At 37.5% G+C, this 21,170-nt stretch overlaps 1 protein-coding gene across 4 annotated transcripts in view; it reads left to right on the top strand.

Annotated features, from left to right (window-relative positions):
* The window catches only part of DOCK10 (dedicator of cytokinesis 10), a 284,533-nt gene that overhangs the window by 187,417 nt on the left and 75,946 nt on the right, over window positions 1-21,170 (top strand). For all 4 annotated transcript variants that reach the window (XM_024124566.2, XM_055090256.1, XM_028482208.2 and 1 more), the window contains exons 12-19: window positions 4,500-4,721; window positions 4,911-5,033; window positions 6,280-6,362; window positions 11,703-11,825; window positions 14,482-14,561; window positions 16,378-16,565; window positions 17,452-17,517; window positions 19,247-19,339. In XM_024124566.2, coding sequence (XP_023980334.1) covers window positions 4,500-4,721; window positions 4,911-5,033; window positions 6,280-6,362; window positions 11,703-11,825; window positions 14,482-14,561; window positions 16,378-16,565; window positions 17,452-17,517; window positions 19,247-19,339 — 978 coding nt within the window. The remainder of the gene's footprint in view (window positions 1-4,499; window positions 4,722-4,910; window positions 5,034-6,279; window positions 6,363-11,702; window positions 11,826-14,481; window positions 14,562-16,377; window positions 16,566-17,451; window positions 17,518-19,246; window positions 19,340-21,170) is intronic.

The raw sequence follows: 21,170 nt of genomic DNA, 5'->3' as shown, positions 1-21,170 counted from the left end.
CCGCAACGGGAGGCCACAACAGTGAGAGGCCCGCGTACCGGAAAAAAAAAAAAATAAATAAATAAATAAATAAATAAATAAAAAGACACCCTAAAAGAACTTTTTCATGATGGGGAAACAATACTTGTCAGCATGTAATTTTTTAGTCAGTCAGTTGAAAACCAAATTCAAGTTGATGGTTTTAGAGTATAAAATATTTCTTTGAAAATAAAAATTGATTCCAAAAATCTGAACTAATAAAACTGCTTCACAGCTGAGCTACATTTAAAATGCCATGTTCTTGAATTTTTTAAAAGAGAAGTACAGAATTCTAAACATCAGAAACTTATGAGTTAATTTGTTAGGCTTTGAAGGTTCTTTACTAAACAACCCTTTATTGAAAATCTGGTGATTCAGAAAGTAAGATGTGAATGGCCATCATCAAAAAGTCTACAAACAATAGATGCTGGAGAGGGTGTGGAGAAAAGGGAACCATTCTGCACTGTTTGTGGGAATGCAAACTGATATAGCCACTATGGAGAACAGTATGGAGGTTCCTTAAAAAACTAAAAACAGAACTACCATATGACCCAGCAATCCCACTACTGGGCATATACCCAGAGAAAGCCATAATTCAAAAAGACACATGTACTCCAATGTTCATTGCAGCACTATTTACAATAGCCAGGACATGGAAACAACCTAAATGTCCAATGAGATGAATGGATAAAGAAGATGTGGTACATATATACAATGGAATATTACTCAGCCATAAAAAGGAACAAAACTGGGTCATTTGTAGAGATGTAGATGGACCTAGAGTCTGTCATATAGAGTGAAGTAAGTCAGAAAGAGAAAAACAAATATCGTACATTAATGCTTACATGTGGAATCTAGAAAAATGGTGCAGATGAAACTATTTGCAAGGCAGGATAGAGACACAGACGTAGAGAACGGACATGTGGACATGGTGGGGGGGAAAGAGGGTGGGATGAATTGGGAGACTGGGATTGGCATATACACACTACCATGTGTAAAATAGATAGCTAGTGGGAACCTGCTGTAAAGCGCAGGGAGCTCAGCTCGGTGCTCTGTGATGACCTAGATGGGTGGTATGGGCGGGGGGGAGGGAGGTCCAAGAGGGAGGGGATATAGGTATACGTATGGCTGATTCACTTCATTGTACAGCAGAAACTAACACAACATTGTAAAGCAATTTTACTCCAATTAAAAAAAGGTAAGATGTGACATTTAAGTTGAAAAGGTGGATTGGAAGAAATAAGTGAAGCACCATATGAGCTTTAATTTCTGATGGATTATCAAAGTATGTAATTTATTTCCATTCACGAAGCAGAAATGAAAATCAAAAGGCAGCAATTCACAAAAACTTAATAAGGATTTTTTTCCTTTGACCTTCAAAGTGTTTGGGGTTCCTACCTGAGTTATTTTCACATAATTTTGTATTTTTCAACTCTTAGCAGACTACCACTGCCGCAAACCAAGAGTTTTTCTAAACTAAATTAAATTGGTAAAATATGAAACTTTTACATTTTGTCTTATTTTTAAAAAATAATGTGTTGAATTTTATTTTATGTGTAATTGTAATAGTAAGGGAGCTGGCAGGTTATTGCTAATAGTAAGGAATTAAACTAATACCCCTGTTATAAACTAGCCATAATCCTGCATTTCAAAGAACACAAGATACTTATTAAACATTCAGCAAAATCCACAGCATAAGTGAGTCTGTACAGTGATGAACTTGGTCACAATGTATTTTTTGTTTATAACCTGCTTATCCACAGAATGCTGGTGGGTGAGATGCATCAATTCAAAATTAAGTAACATAAACAAAAGTTTAAAAACTTTTTATAAGTATATTCATTTTAAGAAGCCTGTAGTTAATTACATATGTATGCATTTACATATATATGTATGTATATAATTATTCATATGTGTATTTATGTACATATGTCTGTGTATATAATTACATATACATATATTGGGTTGGCCAAAAAGTTCGTTCGTCTTTTCCATGTTACAGAAAAACCTGAGTGAACTTTTTGGCCAACCAATGTTTATTTCAGTCCTTGTTTTATTTAATTTCTCTTGCATTTGACATTTTTCTAGTTGAAAATTATTTCTTTCTGAAATCTTTCTTCTTCTGTGTCTGTGATAACTCTGGCAGTGTTAATAAAATTTTATCAGCTTGTTTTTAAAAATCTCTCTCCACTCCCCCATCTCCTTTATAAGCTGTTTTCCCTACTCCAGTCTCTATCCTGTGCATGTTCATCTTTCCTAGGATGCCATTCTGATTCTCTTCTTTTTATTTAATGCCTTGAATAGGCACCCACATCCCCAAATCTTTTGGGTTCAGATCTCCAGCCCAATTTCCTTGACTGGACTCAAAACTCATATATCCAACTGCTCCTGGAATGTCCTACAGATGATTCTCTGTACCAAAGAATTCATCTTTGTATCCTCATCCTATATATGAGTGAATGGCATTGTCATTCACTTAGTTTCCTATAGCCCCAAACCTGGGGATTTTCTTTTATTCATGTCCCTGTGAACCCTCTCTCCAATCAACCAACACACACACACACGCAATGGATTTCCAAGCCTTTTGGTTGTACCTTCCTAACACTTCTCAAATGTATCTTCTGCAAACACATCCTAATTTTTTGTTTCCACTCTGATCTCACTCAAAACCTGTGTTTTTTCATGTCTTTGTGACTTTGCCCATGTCACTCAACTTACTAGAAGCCTTTTATAACTTCCCCTTTACCAAATTTCTACTTCTTTAAAACTCAAGCAAGAAACTTTCCCTTCCCTTTCCATCTTCCTTTACTTTCGCATTTTCCTTTTACTTCACATCTTCCTCTTCCTTCCTAGCATGGTAGTAAGAGGTTAAGGGAGCAGTCACACAGAGGCTTGGAAATTGAGTGAGCATGAGAATTCCAGATGATGGGGGGGAGAAAGCCACGTGGAGGCGCAGAGGTGCCATGCCCTTGGATTTGTCAGGATCTGGGGCACTGTGCAGGCTGGTGCAGAGGAGACAGCTAGAGAAGATTACTACTATCGTTGGGAGACTGGTTACTTTGACCAATAAGTAAACTAATTGAACAAATAAGTAAATAAATTAATGATAATGAGTCAGGTTTTTCACTATTGGATGCAAATATGGAAAAGGGAAAGGCTAGAAAGACTCTTTGAGGATTTGGATTGGAAATGGAGGTATGACATGAACCCATGAGTTTTTAATAAATATTCATGTACTGATAGAGATAGAGAAATCACTGTAGCTGTGAATATTGTGTATATATGTATATGTGTGTGTCCCAGAAACAATGAGTATAACAAGCATCCAGATCTTGGTTTCTAAGTGTCACCCTCACTAACAGGAACCAGGGCTCTTTGGAGGAATGGCTGGGACACGGAAAGTATAAGACAAGCCTGCAACATCTTGTTGGGTGAAGAAAGAGGTGCTCCAAAAATGATGCTGACCTGCCATAAAGACACAGGAGCTACACTGAAGGGTGTACCTCTAGCCAAATCTGAGACAAGTCGAGTATCACTATAAATAACGATAGTAAGAGAGGGAAATTTACTGAATAAAATAGCAATCCATGAGTCTATACATACATATATATATGTACATATGTGTGTATGTGTATATAAATATATATATGAATAAAAAATGAGGGATAAAGGAAAGCTCATTGTTACAGTAAAATACTGACTAATAAAAGTAGAAAGAATGATGGAACTAGAAGATCACCACTGGTAGCCATCATAGTGGTAGTTGGTTCCAGTGGGAGTTATGAATGGTGGATTGGGTTTGATGAGTAGCAGGACATTGGTGTAATCTCAGAAAATATTTCCAAAAAGGCTAATCACTTACCAAAGGGAAAATGGTGACGTTATAATGGAGAAAACTGGAAGATGCCAACAAGACTGGAATATTTAGCTTAACATTACCTAAAAGTGGTGGGAAAGTTGACTTGTTGTGCCCTTGATATAATGAACTATGAAAATCAAACGTCAAACTGGGGTATTACGGCCCTAAAAAGCATGACCTGAATCAGATCATGAGGCATCATCAGGGATACTGACATTGCAGGTATTTCTGAGATAGTAAAGGAAATAACTAGAAGGTTTTGTAAGGTTGTATCATACATGTATACAACGTATGAAAAAGCATATTTGGCAGGAAAAGTGGAATGAAGAAACCGATGAAATACCATTCTGGGATCTGAGGAACCTGATAGTGGAAGGGATTCTGGGAACTTTCCTACAAATATTATATTTTATATGTTATATATAAAATATATAATATATGCAATATAACATATAGTATTATATCTATTACGTATAATATAGCATATTATATATAGAAATATTCTACTATATATAAATAGTAGTATTTTATCTACTGCCTTATTAAATAATGTACTTAAGGAGGCTATCCCCTGTGTAATGATTTTATGTCAAAACCATCAATTCTTTCTTTTTCTCCAAAGATTGAGCCTTTTTTTGTGAGTGTGGCACTTTATGACCTCAGAGACAGCAGGAAGATTTCTGCTGATTTCCATGTGGATCTAAACCACACTGCTGTCAGGCAGATGCTCTCAGGGGCTTCCGTGGCTTTGGAAAATGGAAACATAGACACTGTCACTCCAAGACAATCAGAAGAACCTCATGTCAAGGGATTTCCAGAGGAATGGCTAAAATTTCCAAAGCAGGTTGCACTTTTGTTTATCTATCATGGGAGGGAAAATGCTTGTTCCGTTTTTCTTACCTATAGATTACATAAGATGAGCAGTTTTCCAAATAAAAATCCCCCTTAAAGCTGTACTCTAAAAAAGTAGAATTTTGTAAATGTCTTCAGTGTGGTTTCCTAGATGCTTATTAGCTGTTTTCTTTGTACATAGGCTATATTTTCTGTAAGCAATCCACATTCTGAAATTGTTTTGGTGGCCAAAATCGAAAAAGTACTGATGGGAAACATTGCAAGTGGTGCTGAACCTTATATTAAAAATCCAGACTCCAACAAGGTAATGCATGATCTTTTTATAAATAATTTCAATTACTTTCAAGAAATAAAATCACACTGCCTTGATGAATTATCAAGTTTGATAAATGTAAGTCTTGAAATATTCCCTTATTAGTGAAATGAGTATCAAACAGGAAATTTTTAAAGTATATGTTCTCGGCTTATGTGTTTTGATCCTGCAATTTCTGCTGAGACTCTATGGGTAGAAACAAATTTAAATGTGGATAAAACTTTAACCCCTAAAGACTAAAGTGTTAACAATAATGAAAAGTTAGGATTAATCTGACTGAAAACAAGGGAATACAGTTTACTAAGACATCAGCAATGCTTATGCTGAACTAAGTGAAAAAGTAAAATAATTGTTTACCAAATTATAATAACACCTAAATGAAGAAAGAAAGAGGAAAGAAAATACCATAAGTTCTTTAAATGGTGGGACTGCAGGACATTTTTTCTGCTTTCTTTTTTCAATTACCATATTTTCTATAATAATTGAATGTTATTTTTTAATAGAAAATAAATACAAAAAGTTTATATTATCCACACAAAGAAGTATATTGGGAAAATAATGCATAATAATTGAATTTGAGGGTGTGTGACAGTTTAGGGCAGTGTTTAACATATTTATGAGAATCCTTTAATTCAGGGTTTAGCAAACTATGGAATGCAGGCCAAGTCCAGCCTGTCACCTATTTTTGTAAATAAAGTTTTTTTGAAACACATTACACTCATTCATTTAAGATTGTCTTTCCTGCTATAGCAACAGAGTTGAGAAGCTGAGACAGAGACCACATGGCCCGCAAAGCCCTATGTATTGGATTGGCCCAAAAGTTTGTTCGAAAGAACTTTTAGGCCAATCCAATATTTACCGTGTGACTCTTTACAGAACAAGTTTGCTGACCTCTGTCATAACAAATAAAAAGAAATACAGGACAGCCTGTGAATGTACATTTCATAACTCTTTCCATTCAATATTTTAAGGTCTTTTAAGTCAGAAAAAAAGTTGGTATTCCAAGATAAGGGTGCTTTCTACATTTGAAATTTCTGAACTAAAAAGAAAGAAAACTTTATACAATAGTTTGAACACAGAGGATATCATTTGTCTCTACAAGGTAGAATCTGTGAGCCAGTAAAGCAGAATTTTACTGACCTTCAATATAACATGGAAAAGTATTTATTAATATTTTACATGGACTGTTTGTACAGTGATGTTCTAAACAACATTTATATTTCTTTTTTTTCCTTAGTATGCACAAAAGATACTAAAATCCAACAGGCAGTTCTGCAGCAAGTTGGGGAAATACCGCATGCCATTTGCTTGGGCGGTGAGGTAGGTTGACAATTGCAACCAACAGAAGTGCATTTATTGTCTGCGTTGAAAGCTTCATTTTTGAACACGTCTGTGTTACCTGTTATTTTTAACCTACCAACACCTAGAAGAATGCTAGTGTGTTCATCTTCAAAACTACCTTGAGCTCCCCAGAAACATGTGTTTTACAAGATAATTTAGCAAGTCAGCTCATAATAGACTGGGACCATGACATGTGTACAGTGTGTGCATGACCAGGTATGCAATGGGTTCTTGGTAGGATCAAAGCCAAGTCATAACTTCTTTATTATGTATATTTGGTCTAACAAACTTTGATGTTTTATCAGTCCCAAGGGTTTGGTACGCATAAAATTCAGATGGAAGCACTGTGATTTCTTATGCAGCTGCACGTTTTCATCTGTGCAGAAAACACAGGTCTATATATGGATGTCCAAATGAAACCATCAAATTGATCACTTGAACTCTCTTTGATTTTGGTACTGATTAGCATAGCCACATTTCTCAGTACCAGTTGACTCTCTGATAGAAATGCTGAGTTACGTGGACACTGATGGTGGAACCATCCACCTGGACATAAAACTTCTGCATAAAGAACAAAAAAATGCCTTTCAGATCTGTTTAAACAGCAATTACTATTGTCCTTGTTAGTCTCTTTATCAGTACATGAATTTCTTAAAGGAGGAAGTGCCTGGCATAGACATATGGGAAAAGGTCAGCAATGGACAATCTGAATGAACTAAAAAAGATAAATTAGTGCTACAAAAAAAGCAGCCTATTAGGTATCCATTTGAATGTTGATTATACCCCAATGCAAATAACTTTAAAATCCAGAAGGAAGGGAGAACTAGTTAGTTATGTCATTTTCAGGTCTCACAGTATCCAGTTGTGGTGCATAACCAGAGTAAGCTCACCAATATTTTTCATAATTTTTGATGTAGTTATTGAAAGTTGGAGACAGTTAGGTACAGGGAGGAGGAATGTGGAATTAGGGACAGTGGTAAACCAAGATAGACTTATGCAGTCTCTAGGGATTAATTTGCCCTAAGGCAGCCCTCTAAGTTGAGGAGGAAGAGACCAGGCCCAGGAATCTGAAAACATGGTCCAGATCAGATACCACTTATAGATTGTAGCTTTGGTCAAGTTTCCTTTCAGAGTCTCAGGGTCTCCATTTGCAGAATGAAACTAACAAGACCGCCTTGTGAACAGTAGTGCAATCACAAGTGCAAAGGCATCTGTCATAAAGTACATCATAAATATCATTTTTATCTCCCTTTAATATCTCTCCCTACAGGGGCAACTAATGCTAGGATATTCTGCATGAATAAAAGATATTATTTAGAAATACTGAACCCTTTATGATGAACTTAATTCATTTTATTCCTTGTAAGCTTCAAGAAAAAGGATAACTAATTGTAATTCGCAGGTCAAACTTTTCATGTTGATAAGTATTCTCAGTTCCCACAAGATAATCAGTTGGCGCAAGTAGAGGGTAGAGGCAGGATGTCCTTTTGCAAAGTGAAATATTCCAATATAGCAAAATTATAATAGTGAACACATTTTCTCTTTAAGGATTGAGGATTATTCTGAGTAATGTTATAAGCAGACATTTTAGAGCCAGAGCTGGGTTCCCTATCTCAACTCTATTTACCAGTGAATTTAGCAAGAGCTTATAGTCTCAATTTTTTTGAATGTCTAAAGAGGAATTCTAATACCTAATTTACTATTTCAGGGATTAACAAGTACAGATATTTATTCAATAAAAGATAGCCATTATTAGAAGCCATTAGTCTAATATTATTATTAAAAGTCCCTGTGGAGATCATATCCACCCAAACAATTGCCTCCTTTTCAGGTAAATTTGGGGCAGTGAAGAATAATGTGGGAGAAAGAAGTAAAAGAATTACCCATTATTGAAAGAACCTGAGCAGTTAGGAAAAGCAGTAACAACCCTACTTTGAAGTTGTCTTGGTCAAATGTGCTGGAGGAAAGATAGATGAAGTTTCTAGGGAGGCTGATAATATTACCAAATATTGAAGTAATTATGTCTAGGGTAGGAAAGCCAACAAAACCACAAGTTCATGCTACATGAATGCCTGATCACTTGTTTGGTTGTAGACCAGGAAACAGTATACACCACCAATTTGTGCCCATAAATATATGATTTACATTTACATAAACGTCTCTAGTAACTGAGGAAAATGATTAGCAGTACAGTTCTCAAGATTTCATGTTAGACCCCTTGGAATATCTAACCACAAGAACAAATACAAGATCCAACCAAAGAAGATTTTAATTTTCCCGCCACAGTGTGGAAACTGCTTCAAATAAATGTTGACCAAATTAGAGAAGGGCTCTTGCTACTCATGTCATTTTGACATAAGCTAGCCTGCTGACATATTCCAATACCCTACTGATACCGCTGGTTCTCTGGCTCCTTTTCCTTTCTATTATATTTTCTCGATTGCAGCTTATTTCTTTTTCTTTTTCTTTTTTTTTTTTTTTTCAGTGCGTGGGCCTCTCACTGTTGCGGCCTCTCCCGTTGCGGAGCACAGGCTCCGGACGCGCAGGCTCAGCGGCCATGGCTCATGGGCCCAGCCGCTCCGCGGCATGTGGGATCTTCCCGGACCGGGGCACGAACCCGCGTCCCCTGCGTCGGCAGGCAGACTTCCAACCACTGCGCCACCCGGGAAGCCCTGCAGCTTATTTCTTGACATAGCTTTGAATGGACTCGAAAACCCTTTGGCCCTTAAAATCAACTGCCACTGAAAAGCATAGAATTGACAATTAGCTTACAATCATGTTTTTACCCGATCCAGTAAACCCACCAGCTGCAAAACACAGAGATACTCATCACTGTGAACATTTTATCTAGAACATGCACTAATTTGGTGCATGTTCTTATTTTGGGCACCAGCTGTAGCAGCATTTTATAGAAAAAAAGGTTATATTTGGGGTAGGTAAACAGAATGCACTCAGATGGCTACAGAGGGCATTGTACACTCACTGATTCAGGAGAAAGTCAACTTTTACAGATGTGCCATGTTGTTATATCAAACTCTTTCCACATGTATCACCCCCAGGATTATGTGTGCCTAAATCCAGGACAGGACTCTTTTTGATTCCTTTTTCTCTGTCCCATGCAACATTCCAAATGGAGCCGAGTAAAAAACTGGATTTTCTTTAAAATTAAACAAGACTAAAATAAAAATGTCATTCTTATATCTATACATTTATAGAAGGCACACAGCACAACAACAACACCCAACAAATGGTTGTCCAACCTCTGTTCAAATCCTTCCAGTGACAAAAACTCAAGTGCGTCCCCCAGTGGTTCTTTCTGTCTTTTATAGCTCCAATGATTAGATAATTCTTCATATATATATATAAATATATATATATATATACACACACACACACACACATTTTTTTAAACTGCTTGACACTTTTATGTTTTGTCTTCCAAAGCCACAAAAAATGGGCCCAATTCTTTCTATATATCACAGCTATTCATGCTGCTTATTTTTGTTAATATTTTTTAAAAGTTTTTATTGAATTTGTTACAATATTGCTTCTGTTTTATGTTTTGTTATTTTGGCCGCGAGGCATGTGGGATCTTAGCTCCCCGACCAGGGATCAAACCCGCACCCCCTGCAACGGAAGGCAAAGTCTTAACCACTGGACCACCAAGGAAGTCCCTCTTGCTGCTTATGAATGAAGCTCTCAGGGATACCTAAGCTTCTTTTCCTTTAGGCTAAACACCGTATTTTTTTTTTTCAATCACACTCTAAATGTCATGGCTCTGAGACCTTCATTGCACATTGATCATTGCTCAACTCTGGCAGTTGGAACAGGGCATGGTGTCCCAGCCATCCTGAAACCATCTGTGTAAATGAATCAGTTCTCTGCTCTCCTGCCAGTTACCATATTTATCGAGTAGGGACAGAGTGTGAGTGCTGTGACCAGTGCTTCTCTGTGCTGCTGTGTTCTTCACAGTGTGTCCAATGTAAGTGAGCTGTTTCCAGGACAGAACTGCTGCGGATAAGAGCAAAAGCCAGTGATACAACTCAAGTCTACTGATATATTTGAAGTGACTGGTTAATTTTTTAAAAAATACTACTCAATTTAACTTTATCCCATGTTGGGAAAAATGTCACACACTCAAACACAATCCCTAAATAATATTTAAATAAAAATAATCTTCAAGTTAAATATTTTCATTCTTCCTCCCCCAGTGTTATTTGATAGGGGACCTTTTTTTCCCTCAGTTACTATTTCACAGGAAAAAAAAACTGAGGAGAAAGGTTGAAGGAGTCTAAAAATATCATTCTGATAAATTCCTGGCCCATTTTCTAAATTATTTGACACTAAAGCTCTATGATCAGATAGCCATTTAAATGGCCCTTTCAGCCTGTGTATTGAAATCTTTGGCTAATGTGAAGAGTAGTAAAAGAGTCTCATTAAGGTCCTTAAGTTAGAAGAAATAAAAATTCAGCATTTCTCTAACATTGAAGAAAAATCGGTTACACATAGGTCTAATTCTCCTTTGATAGGCACAGAGTATGATGAATTATGGGGAAGAAAAACGACATTAAGCATGCTATGTATACTTGCTTTTCAGGAAGTGTTGCCCAGCATTACTATATTATTTGGATGAAAACAACTTATGTATTTTAACTAAATCTATATAGTCCCATTGAAATGGATCAAGGAAGGAAATAAATGGTTCAGGTTCACAGTGTTCTCTTCATTTAGTACAAAATGCTCATTCAGGTGTTCTCCATTTTATCTTTGTCTCTGCCCTAAAATTTAGGACATGGGCACATTTATCTCCATGAAAATGTTTCAAGAGTCTGGCTCTCTACACCCACATACGCAACCTCATACCCTTTCCACTATTCATAAATTCTAACGGCACCACCCAAAACTGACATGACCCAGGCTTGCCCAGGAAATAATGAAAAAGTGATAACATGTGTTCCTATTCCTCTCCACCCCCCTAATACTCTATGGCTTTGACATGTTACCAAATCATAAATAAATGTAGCTGTAATATGGGCTGCTGTCACTTTAGATACCAGGTTGAAAATAAGAAATTGAAGATAATAAATACAGTGTATAAATGAAATTTTTTTCTAAGAAGTTTTCATGTCTTTTTATTTTGTAAGTTCCTGGACTTTCTTCCATTATAAATGGGAAGTTGAATCATTTTAGTCAACTTAAAAATACATCTTCGTAAGTAATATCCAAATACCAAGAGGGGAGCATTGGTGGTTCAGTGGTAGAATTCTCCCCTCTCTCCCATGCCAAAGACCAAACTGAATAAATATTGTTTTCTTTCAGATCAGTATTTAAGGACAACCAGGGAAATGTGGACAGAGACTCAAGATTTTCACCGTTGTATAGACAAGAAAGCAACAAGATTTCAACTGAGGACTTACTCAAACTAGTGTCAGATTATAGAAGGTAGGATGTTTTGGATACTCTTGACATTAACATGAATCAGCTCCATTGCTGCTGTTGATTTGTTATCTCTGCATAAACAATACTCCATAACCAGATTCCCAAATATCCATACTCCCCCAGAAAGCAGATGCTTTGCAGATGACCTCTCATATGCCCAAATGACACCCTAAGAGTAAATTTGCCAGAATGATGTGGAAGGAGTGTGAGACATTAAACTATGTCAGTTACCTATAGCTATGTGACAAATCACCCCCAAAATTAGTGGCTTAAAACAACAACCTCACTTATTTTTCTCTTGAGTCCATAATTTGAGCATGGCTAAGTGAAGACAGTTTGTCTCTTCTATATATGGCATCGGCTGGAAGAGGTCCAGTGGAGCCAGAGGATCCATTTTTGAGATAGCACGTTTGATGACTGGCAAGTTGGTGCTGGCTATTGGCTGGAAGCTCAGCTGGAGCTGTGGGTTGGAGACCTTGGCTCTTCTCTCCATGAGATGCTATGGCTTGGGTTCTGAGAGTAAGTGTCCCAAGGGACAGACAGAAAATGTTCACTGCCAGTTTCTTAAGATAGAAAACTGTCACAGTGCCATTTCTGCCATAACATACTGTCAAAGTGTCACAGATCCTAGATTCAAATGAAGGGTATATAGACACCTCTAAATAGGAGGAGTGTTAGGGGATTTTAGAATATGTATGTAACACCACAGAGCAATTAATTGCTGTGACTACAATAATTCATAATAGTTCTGCCATTCAAATGCTTTTGGAAAAGACAATGGAAGTTAGAGCTAATAGAAGAAAAACATAAAAGTCACAATATTTTTAAAATGAATCACCCTATATTCAGCATCTGATGATGGTAAGATCTTTCATGACAAGGGGCTTATCTTAAACTGTTAGTCCCTTACACAGTCAGGATTCTTGTTCGCTTTGCCCCTTCCCAAATATTAACTCTCTGCCTCTCCCATCTAAGAATCAACAATTCCTTATCAATTAATTTTGTTTATCCAAAACAAAAATTATTTATTACTGTGAAACAAGCATGATTAATATTTTCTGTATCTTCAATAGAGGATATATTTCTATTTAACTAGAAGGGATGTTTGCCCAGTGTTCTTTTTTGTTCTGGAAAAAAATAAACCTTAGGAAGCAAAATAAAAGTGGAATTGAACCAATATTATTTTTTTTGTGATTCTACAGGACCACTCCTTACATGGGGAGACCTTCCTTCCACGTATCAAACGTCATGGTCAAAACCTGTATATCCACTAAGTGGAAATTAAGAATGCTTTTCCTCTTTACTTTTTTCCAAGTTTACTAAAGCCTGAAAAGTTGTAACACTGAGCAGAAGGGAATGGGCAAAACAGAAGACCTTACTGTCACAAAACCCATGTTATTGGTGTTTAGCAAAGAAAGTTATCATTATGGCATTTAGAGGGCGTCTAGAATACCCAGTGCCATACTGGTGAGACATTAAATTACTTCATGGATGCCTCACACGTAATGACATTTATTCTCAGTAGTGTGCTGATAAATGTCTACCACTGACCCTCTAGGAGGAAAAACACTGATTTGTATTGATGGCAAATTTCTATGGTGTAAATTCTCCTACCATTGCTGATTTCAAGCTACCAGTGGGGTTTTACCAAACATGGAGCTGGAAAGAAATGTGCACACCATCATACAACATTTCCACCACACAGATAGATGTAAATAACCTCAAGAGCATGGATCCTCTCACCATGTAGTAAAACAATTACTAAGTGATGAATTTTCAGTACTTTTTACCTTGGTATTTAATGTAATTTGTTTAATATAATTTCATTTTTAATAATGACTGTGTTTTACACATGGCAGGCAAAATAACTGAAAATATAACAATTAGCTCTCACGGGCTGGGAAGAGCTGCCTCTCAAAGTAGATTTCCTGAGAGGGGTGACACTTGAAACTGTTCTTAGCAACTTTCACCTTACTATAAAAGAAGATAGGGGAGAAGGTTTCAGTAAAGAGGGAGGGAAAGAAAGTCAAGGACTCATGAATTAGAGTGACCATGGCCACAGGGACAGGTGGTGAAGAAGGGTCTACATACACGTACTAGGGATCAGGGAAAGCGCCCTTGTCCTCCTGGATTGTTGGTGAAGAGGGAAAAAGCAAACTATCCACTTAGCAGTTGTGGCAAAGACCATCCTTGCTCTCAAAACTTCTTAAAATTCCTCATGAAAGTGAATTATTTAAATCGGTTCAAATACTAGTACTTTTTGTTAACAAAAACTAAATATTTACCATTTACCAAAACTAACGATTTACATTGCACTCGTTTGGCCATATAAATGTTATCTGAAGTGGTGCAAATAAATTTAAAACATTCTTCAGAATATCTGTAACTTGACCCCTCCCTGATTTTTAATTTTTATTTGCAAAATCACGTAAATTTTAGTTTTCAAAATAAAACTAGCTAAATGAAATTATTCACAAGTTTGTTTAGGGTCCCACTGTTTATCCTTATCAAAGCTCAGAATTGCCATTGTCTGTTTTTTTTCCTTGACAACTAGAATAATTCACTCTGTGTGTGTGTGTGTGTGTGTGTGTGTGTGTGTGTGTGTGTGTGTGTGTATCTGTGTCTGTGTCTGTGTTTCTATGCTGGTATACTTTCACAGAGCTGACAGAATAAGCAAAACGCAGACCATTCCTGGAAGCCTGGATATCGCTGTTGACAACATTCCTTTGGAGCATCCAAGTATGATGATGATGTCATGGCTTGCTTGTAGAGTTTTGAATGTTTAGTGGCTTTTTGGTTGGTTGGTTGGTTGGTTGGTTGGATAGTTGGTTCATTACAAAGATTTGTTTGGGGATTTTTTTCTCAAGGTTTAGGATAACTCTAATTCATTATCCTATAGAAATTTGGGATGTCTTATTTCTCCATTAAGACAGACTGTAAGTATTGTAGGACAGGAACTATATTCAGGGTGACCTAATATTCATCTGGTATACACCATGCACCGAGCAGGGTGTTAAATTGTATCATTTAATCCTCAAAACCCTGAAGGGTTGCAAATGAGGAAGTCCGGTTCAGATAGATTGATAAACCAATAACCCATAATGAACAATGCCACACTGAGCTGTCAAAGGGCTACTCTGAACACCGTGCGTTGCCACCCAAGTGGCCATGCGGTAATTATAGCCGGAAAGTTTTTAGACTCTGTTATTACACAGAGAGCATATATCTCTTCCAGAATATGGTCAAAAGTTCTATTTATGTTAGTGAAAATTTAAATTTCAGAAGCAGTTTTATTAACTTATAAATAAGATTTTTCAGAATTTATTTATTAAGTGGTGAGATTAGTTTATTTGGTTTTATTTTCCTTCTCATTACACCTTTTAGTGACTTTCCCAGTGATGCAAAGAATGAATAAAGACATTCTAAAAAGAACTACAAACAGGGAGAGGATTATTACCACAGGATATCTGAATCACCATTAGCACTATTAAGTTTTCCATTCTTATGATTTTTCCACAAATCACTTTAATATGAAATAAAATGAGCATTCTAACTTAAAGCATGGCTCCAAATCACTTTTGTAATGATTGGTGTGAAAAACCAGATGACAAAGTAAGCCATTTCCTCTACCTGATTTGTGGGAGGTTGCTTTTATTACCTAGGGAAAAGAAAAATAACAAAAGAGAAAGCTAGCATATTCTCTGTGAATATCCTATGATATTCTCTGATATCGTAGGATATCAGAGAAATTTGAACATATAGTAAAAATATTCTAGTTGATTTTTTGAAGAAAAAAAAAAAAGCCTGTAATCTGATTCCCAAGCATATAGCTAACAATATAGCTAAGCATGTAGCTAACCATGTGGCTTGTTTGAACACAGGAAGATTCCAGATGGGGTAAAGGAAGGTAGAAGGCCTTGCTGTCTTTCAGTGCCACAATTTCAGCCTCCAAACTGCTTAGTGACAAGTTCTGATTTATAAATTCCTAATGGTCTTTTCCCCCCTTAGGCTGTTTTTACAAGGTTAGATTTTAAAAGATTGTGAAAACTGAAGAGGAAAATAAAATTGTAACTATTAATGCAGAGGGGGATTAGGGCCTGTGTTGTAAAATCATTCCATAGGGAAAATTACTATTAAGCCAAGTGGTACTATCGGTAATAAACCCATTGGACAGAGTTTTGTTCCATCATAGATCAATATTTATAGTATGATGGCTAAAGTCAGTGGGCTAGTCTTTATCTTAAAATATCTGGTTAGTATGCTCAGAGGATCTCTAGCTAAAATTTGCTTTCTATATGAAGCTTAATACAAAAATAAAATAGTTATAAATCCAAAAGATTTACCAGTTTTTTGAGATATCAGTTTTGATGTTAAATATATCACTGAGTATCTATCATGCTTACCTCCTACAAAGTTTTCAGGCCAGCATAATTTAACATAAATTAGTATACAAGCATGGAGTTTCTATTTTGAGTAGATTCATTTTAAAATAGGTTAAGTATTGTTCACTTACAATCATATCAAGTGACAAACTTTTCTTTTCTGATTTTTAAAGACTGTGTAACATCGGCCTTTATCCCTGTCAAGCCTTTCAATGTGACGGCTCAACCAGAACCCACAGTGGAAGTGGAAGAATTTGTTTACGACTCAACAAAGTGTTGCCGTCCTTACAGAGTATACAAAAATCAAATTTACATTTACCCCAAGCACCTCAAGTATGATAGCCAGAAATGTTTCAACAAGGTATGATACGTTTTTGAGATATCATCCTCTCTCTCCACCCTATTTAGACCATATTAAGATGGTTTCTTGAAAGTTCAAATACAAATTACTATAAACTAACACTTGGGAAGAGAAAACCATTTGAAGAAAATGTTTAATGAGAGACAGTGATGAGTTTCACCTTAAAAGTGTTTGAGGATGCACGTTTTATAACATATGAATAAAACTTTCTGAAATCAGCCCTAAATAATTTTGTTCCAAACTTTATTTTTAGTTTATTAAGAGACTCTGAAAATAGCCTACCTGCACTCTTTCAATATGAGTCTTTTCTTGGTTGGGGACTGGTATGTCAGGAGCTGGGGTCAAACCAAGTCTTGTATCACTAAGGACTGCTCGCCTTAAACTCTAGACCAGAGCTGGGTACCGTGGGCCGCAGGAATCAGAATTGAACAAAGTATCTCTTATCTTCTAGTAATCAGAAGTTAGGTAGTAGTTAATTGATTCAGGTATCCAGTATTGATATAATATCTACATAATGAATTAAAGCCTTCAAATTTTCTTCAACAGTGCCCTGTTGTATAATAAATACAGGACAGCAGATCAAAGAAGTTCAAGGTTAATTAGATGTCAGCTAAGCCTGGCAAGTTACCACAAAATGCATCTTTGTCCCAGAATGGGTAACTGAAGAGTTGTGGCCTTTTTGTGCTCAGGGTTAATTTCAGACACTCATAATCTCTCCAAATCTTTCTGCTATTTCTGAGCGCTATGAGTAATGTCGCAAGAGAATTTTGGCTATTCTACATTTTTCAGATTTAATTAGAAGCTACTTATTTTAGGCACTTGGATTGTTTTTTGATGTTATCTAACAGGAAATTACAGTGTCCATTTTCCCTCTCTGTAATTTCAGGCACGAAATATAACCGTGTGCATTGAATTCAAAAATTCCGATGAAGAAGACGCCAAGCCCGTGAAGGTGAGCCAAGCCCATGAGGGAATACAGCACATAGGGGCAGGCAGGTGCCCTGGTTCTCCCCACCACCGAGGGGCTTTTTAGTTTAGTGTGCTGGAAAGAGGAGCAATTCAATACATTTGATTTAGATTTCCTAACATGTATCTGATTGAATAGCTACCATTAACTAGATCTATTGGAAATGCCAGCCTCATGGCTCTGCTTAGCTTTTCATGATTTGGAAAAAAGGAAGCCGTTCTAGTGTGAAATCAAGGCAAAGGTTCCCCTCTGGAAGACTTTGCCGTTTTCAAAGATTAGCCTGCATCTCATGAATTCAGCATGCTTGATTTCAAATGCAGCATCCCAGCTGGGCTTCATGTGGCCTCTGCAGAAGGGCTGCTGCCTCCTGGCCAGATGGCTAATGCAGGGGGCCCTCACATTTATGGAAGGTGCATGTGGCCACCTGCCCGAGGACCTCGGAAATGGCTCTGGGAAGCTGGTCCCTGCTGTTGATCACTCCACTTAATAAGATCAATAAAACTATGAGTTTTGTAGGAACTGGGCTGTTTGATCCTATAAAACTGCAACTGGATGGCATTTTTCAGAGTTCGTATTTGATATATACTGTTTTTGTTTTAGGGACTTCAAACAACATAAAGAAACTTACCAAAATAGAGAGGAAAATTATTTTCAGTGGGCCTGTGGCCAGATCTTCCCAGTTTTGGTGAATCAGAGGAAGGAGATATAGTAAAGGACAAAACTAATTTCTAACTAATCCCCACAATTATCTGAGGTCATCTCTTAAAGCACTCTGTCAAGTACCAATTGTGTTCTCTGTTCTCAGAAGGGTTGTAGCATTATTCAGAAGAACAGTAATCGATTTGAGTGATTGAATGAATCATGCACAATAGAGAGAAAGAGTTCTTTAAAATTGTCCTGAGGCACTCTCAGCATCCCCAGGTTCCAAGTTCCACAATAGCATGAGCAGCAGGAGAGAAAAAATAAAATGAAATGGAATTGTCAAGCAAACAAAGGCAATGACCAGGCGGCAAACACACCAGGCTTCCTAGAGAATCACTTATGGGGAAAAGTCTAAAAAAAGAGGAGTACTCGCAGGTACATGTGACCTCTGTTTCATTGCATTCTAAAGCATTACTCAGAGATACAGCTGACTTCAGTAGAGGGACTCTGAGCCTTGGGCTAAAGGGGCTTTTATGATAAGGAAGTGCCATATCCCATCCCCTGGCCTGATTAGGGGCTGGGACAGAAGAATAACACAATACAATGGAGCCTGGAACCAGCCCTACCCTTCCAGCTCTCATTCTTGGTTGGGGACTGGTATGTCAGGAGCTGGGGTCAAACCAAGTCTTGTATCACTAAGGACTGCTCGCCTTAAACTCTAGACCAGAGCTGGGTACCGTGGGCCGCAGGAATCAGAATTGAACAAAGTATCTCTTATCGTCTAGTAATCAGAAGTTAGGTAGTAGTTAATTGATTCAGGTATCCAGTATTGATATAATATCTACATAATGAATTAAAGCCTTCAAATTTTCTTCAACAGTGCCCTGTTGTATAATAAATACAGGACAGCAGATCAAAGAAGTTCAAGGTTAATTAGATGTCAGCTAAGCCTGGCAAGTTACCACAAAGTGCATCTTTGTCCCAGAATGGGTAACTGAAGAGTTGTGGCCTTTTTGTGCTCAGGGTTAATTTCAGACGCTCATAATTATTCAACTCATAACTTTTTAAACAGTGTATTTACGGAAAACCTGGAGGGCCCCTCTTCACCTCAGCCACCTACACTGCAGTTCTGCACCATTCCCAGAACCCAGATTTCTCAGACGAGGTAAGCCAAGCCTCCACTGCCCCCAGCAGCTCCTTAAAAGATGGGTGAGTGGGTAAGATAATACATGATGACAAACACTCTCGCTAGACTAAGGACATACCTGAGCAGGTGTTTACATAACCCAGTTTTAAAAACCACGTTAATTGACAGTTGCTCCAGGACTATGCTGCAAATTCATGTATTTCAGCACAAGATTTTTAAAATGTGATGTTTTTATTATATCATTTCTTTCAAGTTAGACTAATTTTTTTCTTTTATTTTTCATTGGTTAGGGTAACAAACATCGTGTTAGATAGTTTTTACCAATTGATAGCGGCATTTCATATCTTAAGGGAAAAAACAAAAAAGGCTAGAGTATGAGCCAACACTATTGCTTATGACCCTCATGAACTTGAAGGAGCCTGGACTGCCTCACCTCAAGGCCTGCCCTGCCAACTCTCAAGACTCTCTCATTATGTGCCAGGAACCACGCTATACTCTAAATACACACTATCTCACTTGATCCACATGGCTTTCTCCAGAGAAACAGAGCCAATAGGAAGATGATAGATAGAGAGATACATAGGTAGATAGATGATAGATAGATAGATAGATAGATAGATAGGTACAATTTAATATAAGGTATCAGCTCACATCATTATGGAGGCTGAAAAGTCCCACAGTCTACCATCTGCACCCAGGAAAGCCATTGGTGTAGTTCAAAGGCCTGAGAACCAGAGTGTCTATTGTAGAGTCCAGTCGAGGTCTGAAGGCCTGAGAACCAATAGTGCCAAGAACTGGAGAAGATCAGTGTTCCAGGTCAAGCAGTCAGGCAGAGAGGAAATTCAACCTTACTCTGCCTTCTCGTTCTATTCTGGACCTCAGTAGACGAGATGTGCCCACCCACGTGGGGAGGGCCATCTACTTTGCTAAGTCCACCAATCCAAATGCTGGTCTCTTCCAGAAACACCTTCACAGACACACTGAGAAATCATGTTTAGCCAGCTCTCTGGGCATCCCGTGGCCCAATCAAGTTGACACATAAAATTAACCCTCACACCTTCCTAATTTATGGATAAGGAAGCCGGCGATCAGAGGAGCAACTTTGACAAGGGCACATAACTATGAAGTGACAGTCAAAATTTAAGCCAGCCCATGTGACTCCAGAGCCTGAAGCTTCACTGCTCTGCTATAACCCATATAAAAAAAAAACTTATTGGATTAGTAGTAAATGACTATACATATGTCAGCTTGTATTATAAACAGCTTTAGACAAACAAGTTTCAGTGATTAAATTTAATTTCTAACCGTGAAGCTAAGGTCTGAACTAATGCAACCTGCCAATGTGATTTCTGGGATTTAAAATATCACATCTTTTGTATTAGTTTCCTATTGCTACTTTAACAAATTATCACAGTTTTGTGGCTTAAATAACACACATTGATTACCTTACGGTTCGGCGGGTCAGAACTCTGAAATGGGTCCCACAGGGCTGAAATCAGGTGTCAGCAGGCCTCCATTCCTTCTGGAGGTTCTGGGACCTTGCCTTTTCCAGTTTCTGGAGACTGCCCATACTCCTTGGCTTGTGACCCCTTCCAGCAATGTCATTACTCTGACCTCAGTTTCTCTCCTCACATTTCTTATGACCCTGACTCTCCTGCCTTCCTCTGATAAGGACCTTTGCGATTACATTGGGCCCACTGGGCTAATCCAGTTTAATCTCCCCATCTCAAGACCCTTAATTTAATCACAGCTGCAAAGTCCCTTTTACTGTGTAAGGAGACATAGTCATATATTCTGAGGATTAGGACTTGGGGGACATCCTGGGGGGGCCATTACTCTGCCTATCACA

This window comes from Physeter macrocephalus, chromosome 2 (genome assembly GCF_002837175.3).
Source record: "Physeter macrocephalus isolate SW-GA chromosome 2, ASM283717v5, whole genome shotgun sequence".
Classification (NCBI taxonomy): domain Eukaryota; kingdom Metazoa; phylum Chordata; class Mammalia; order Artiodactyla; family Physeteridae; genus Physeter; species Physeter macrocephalus.
The sequence above is the reverse complement of the archived record's forward strand: the minus strand, read 5'-3'. Positions and strand labels throughout refer to the sequence as shown.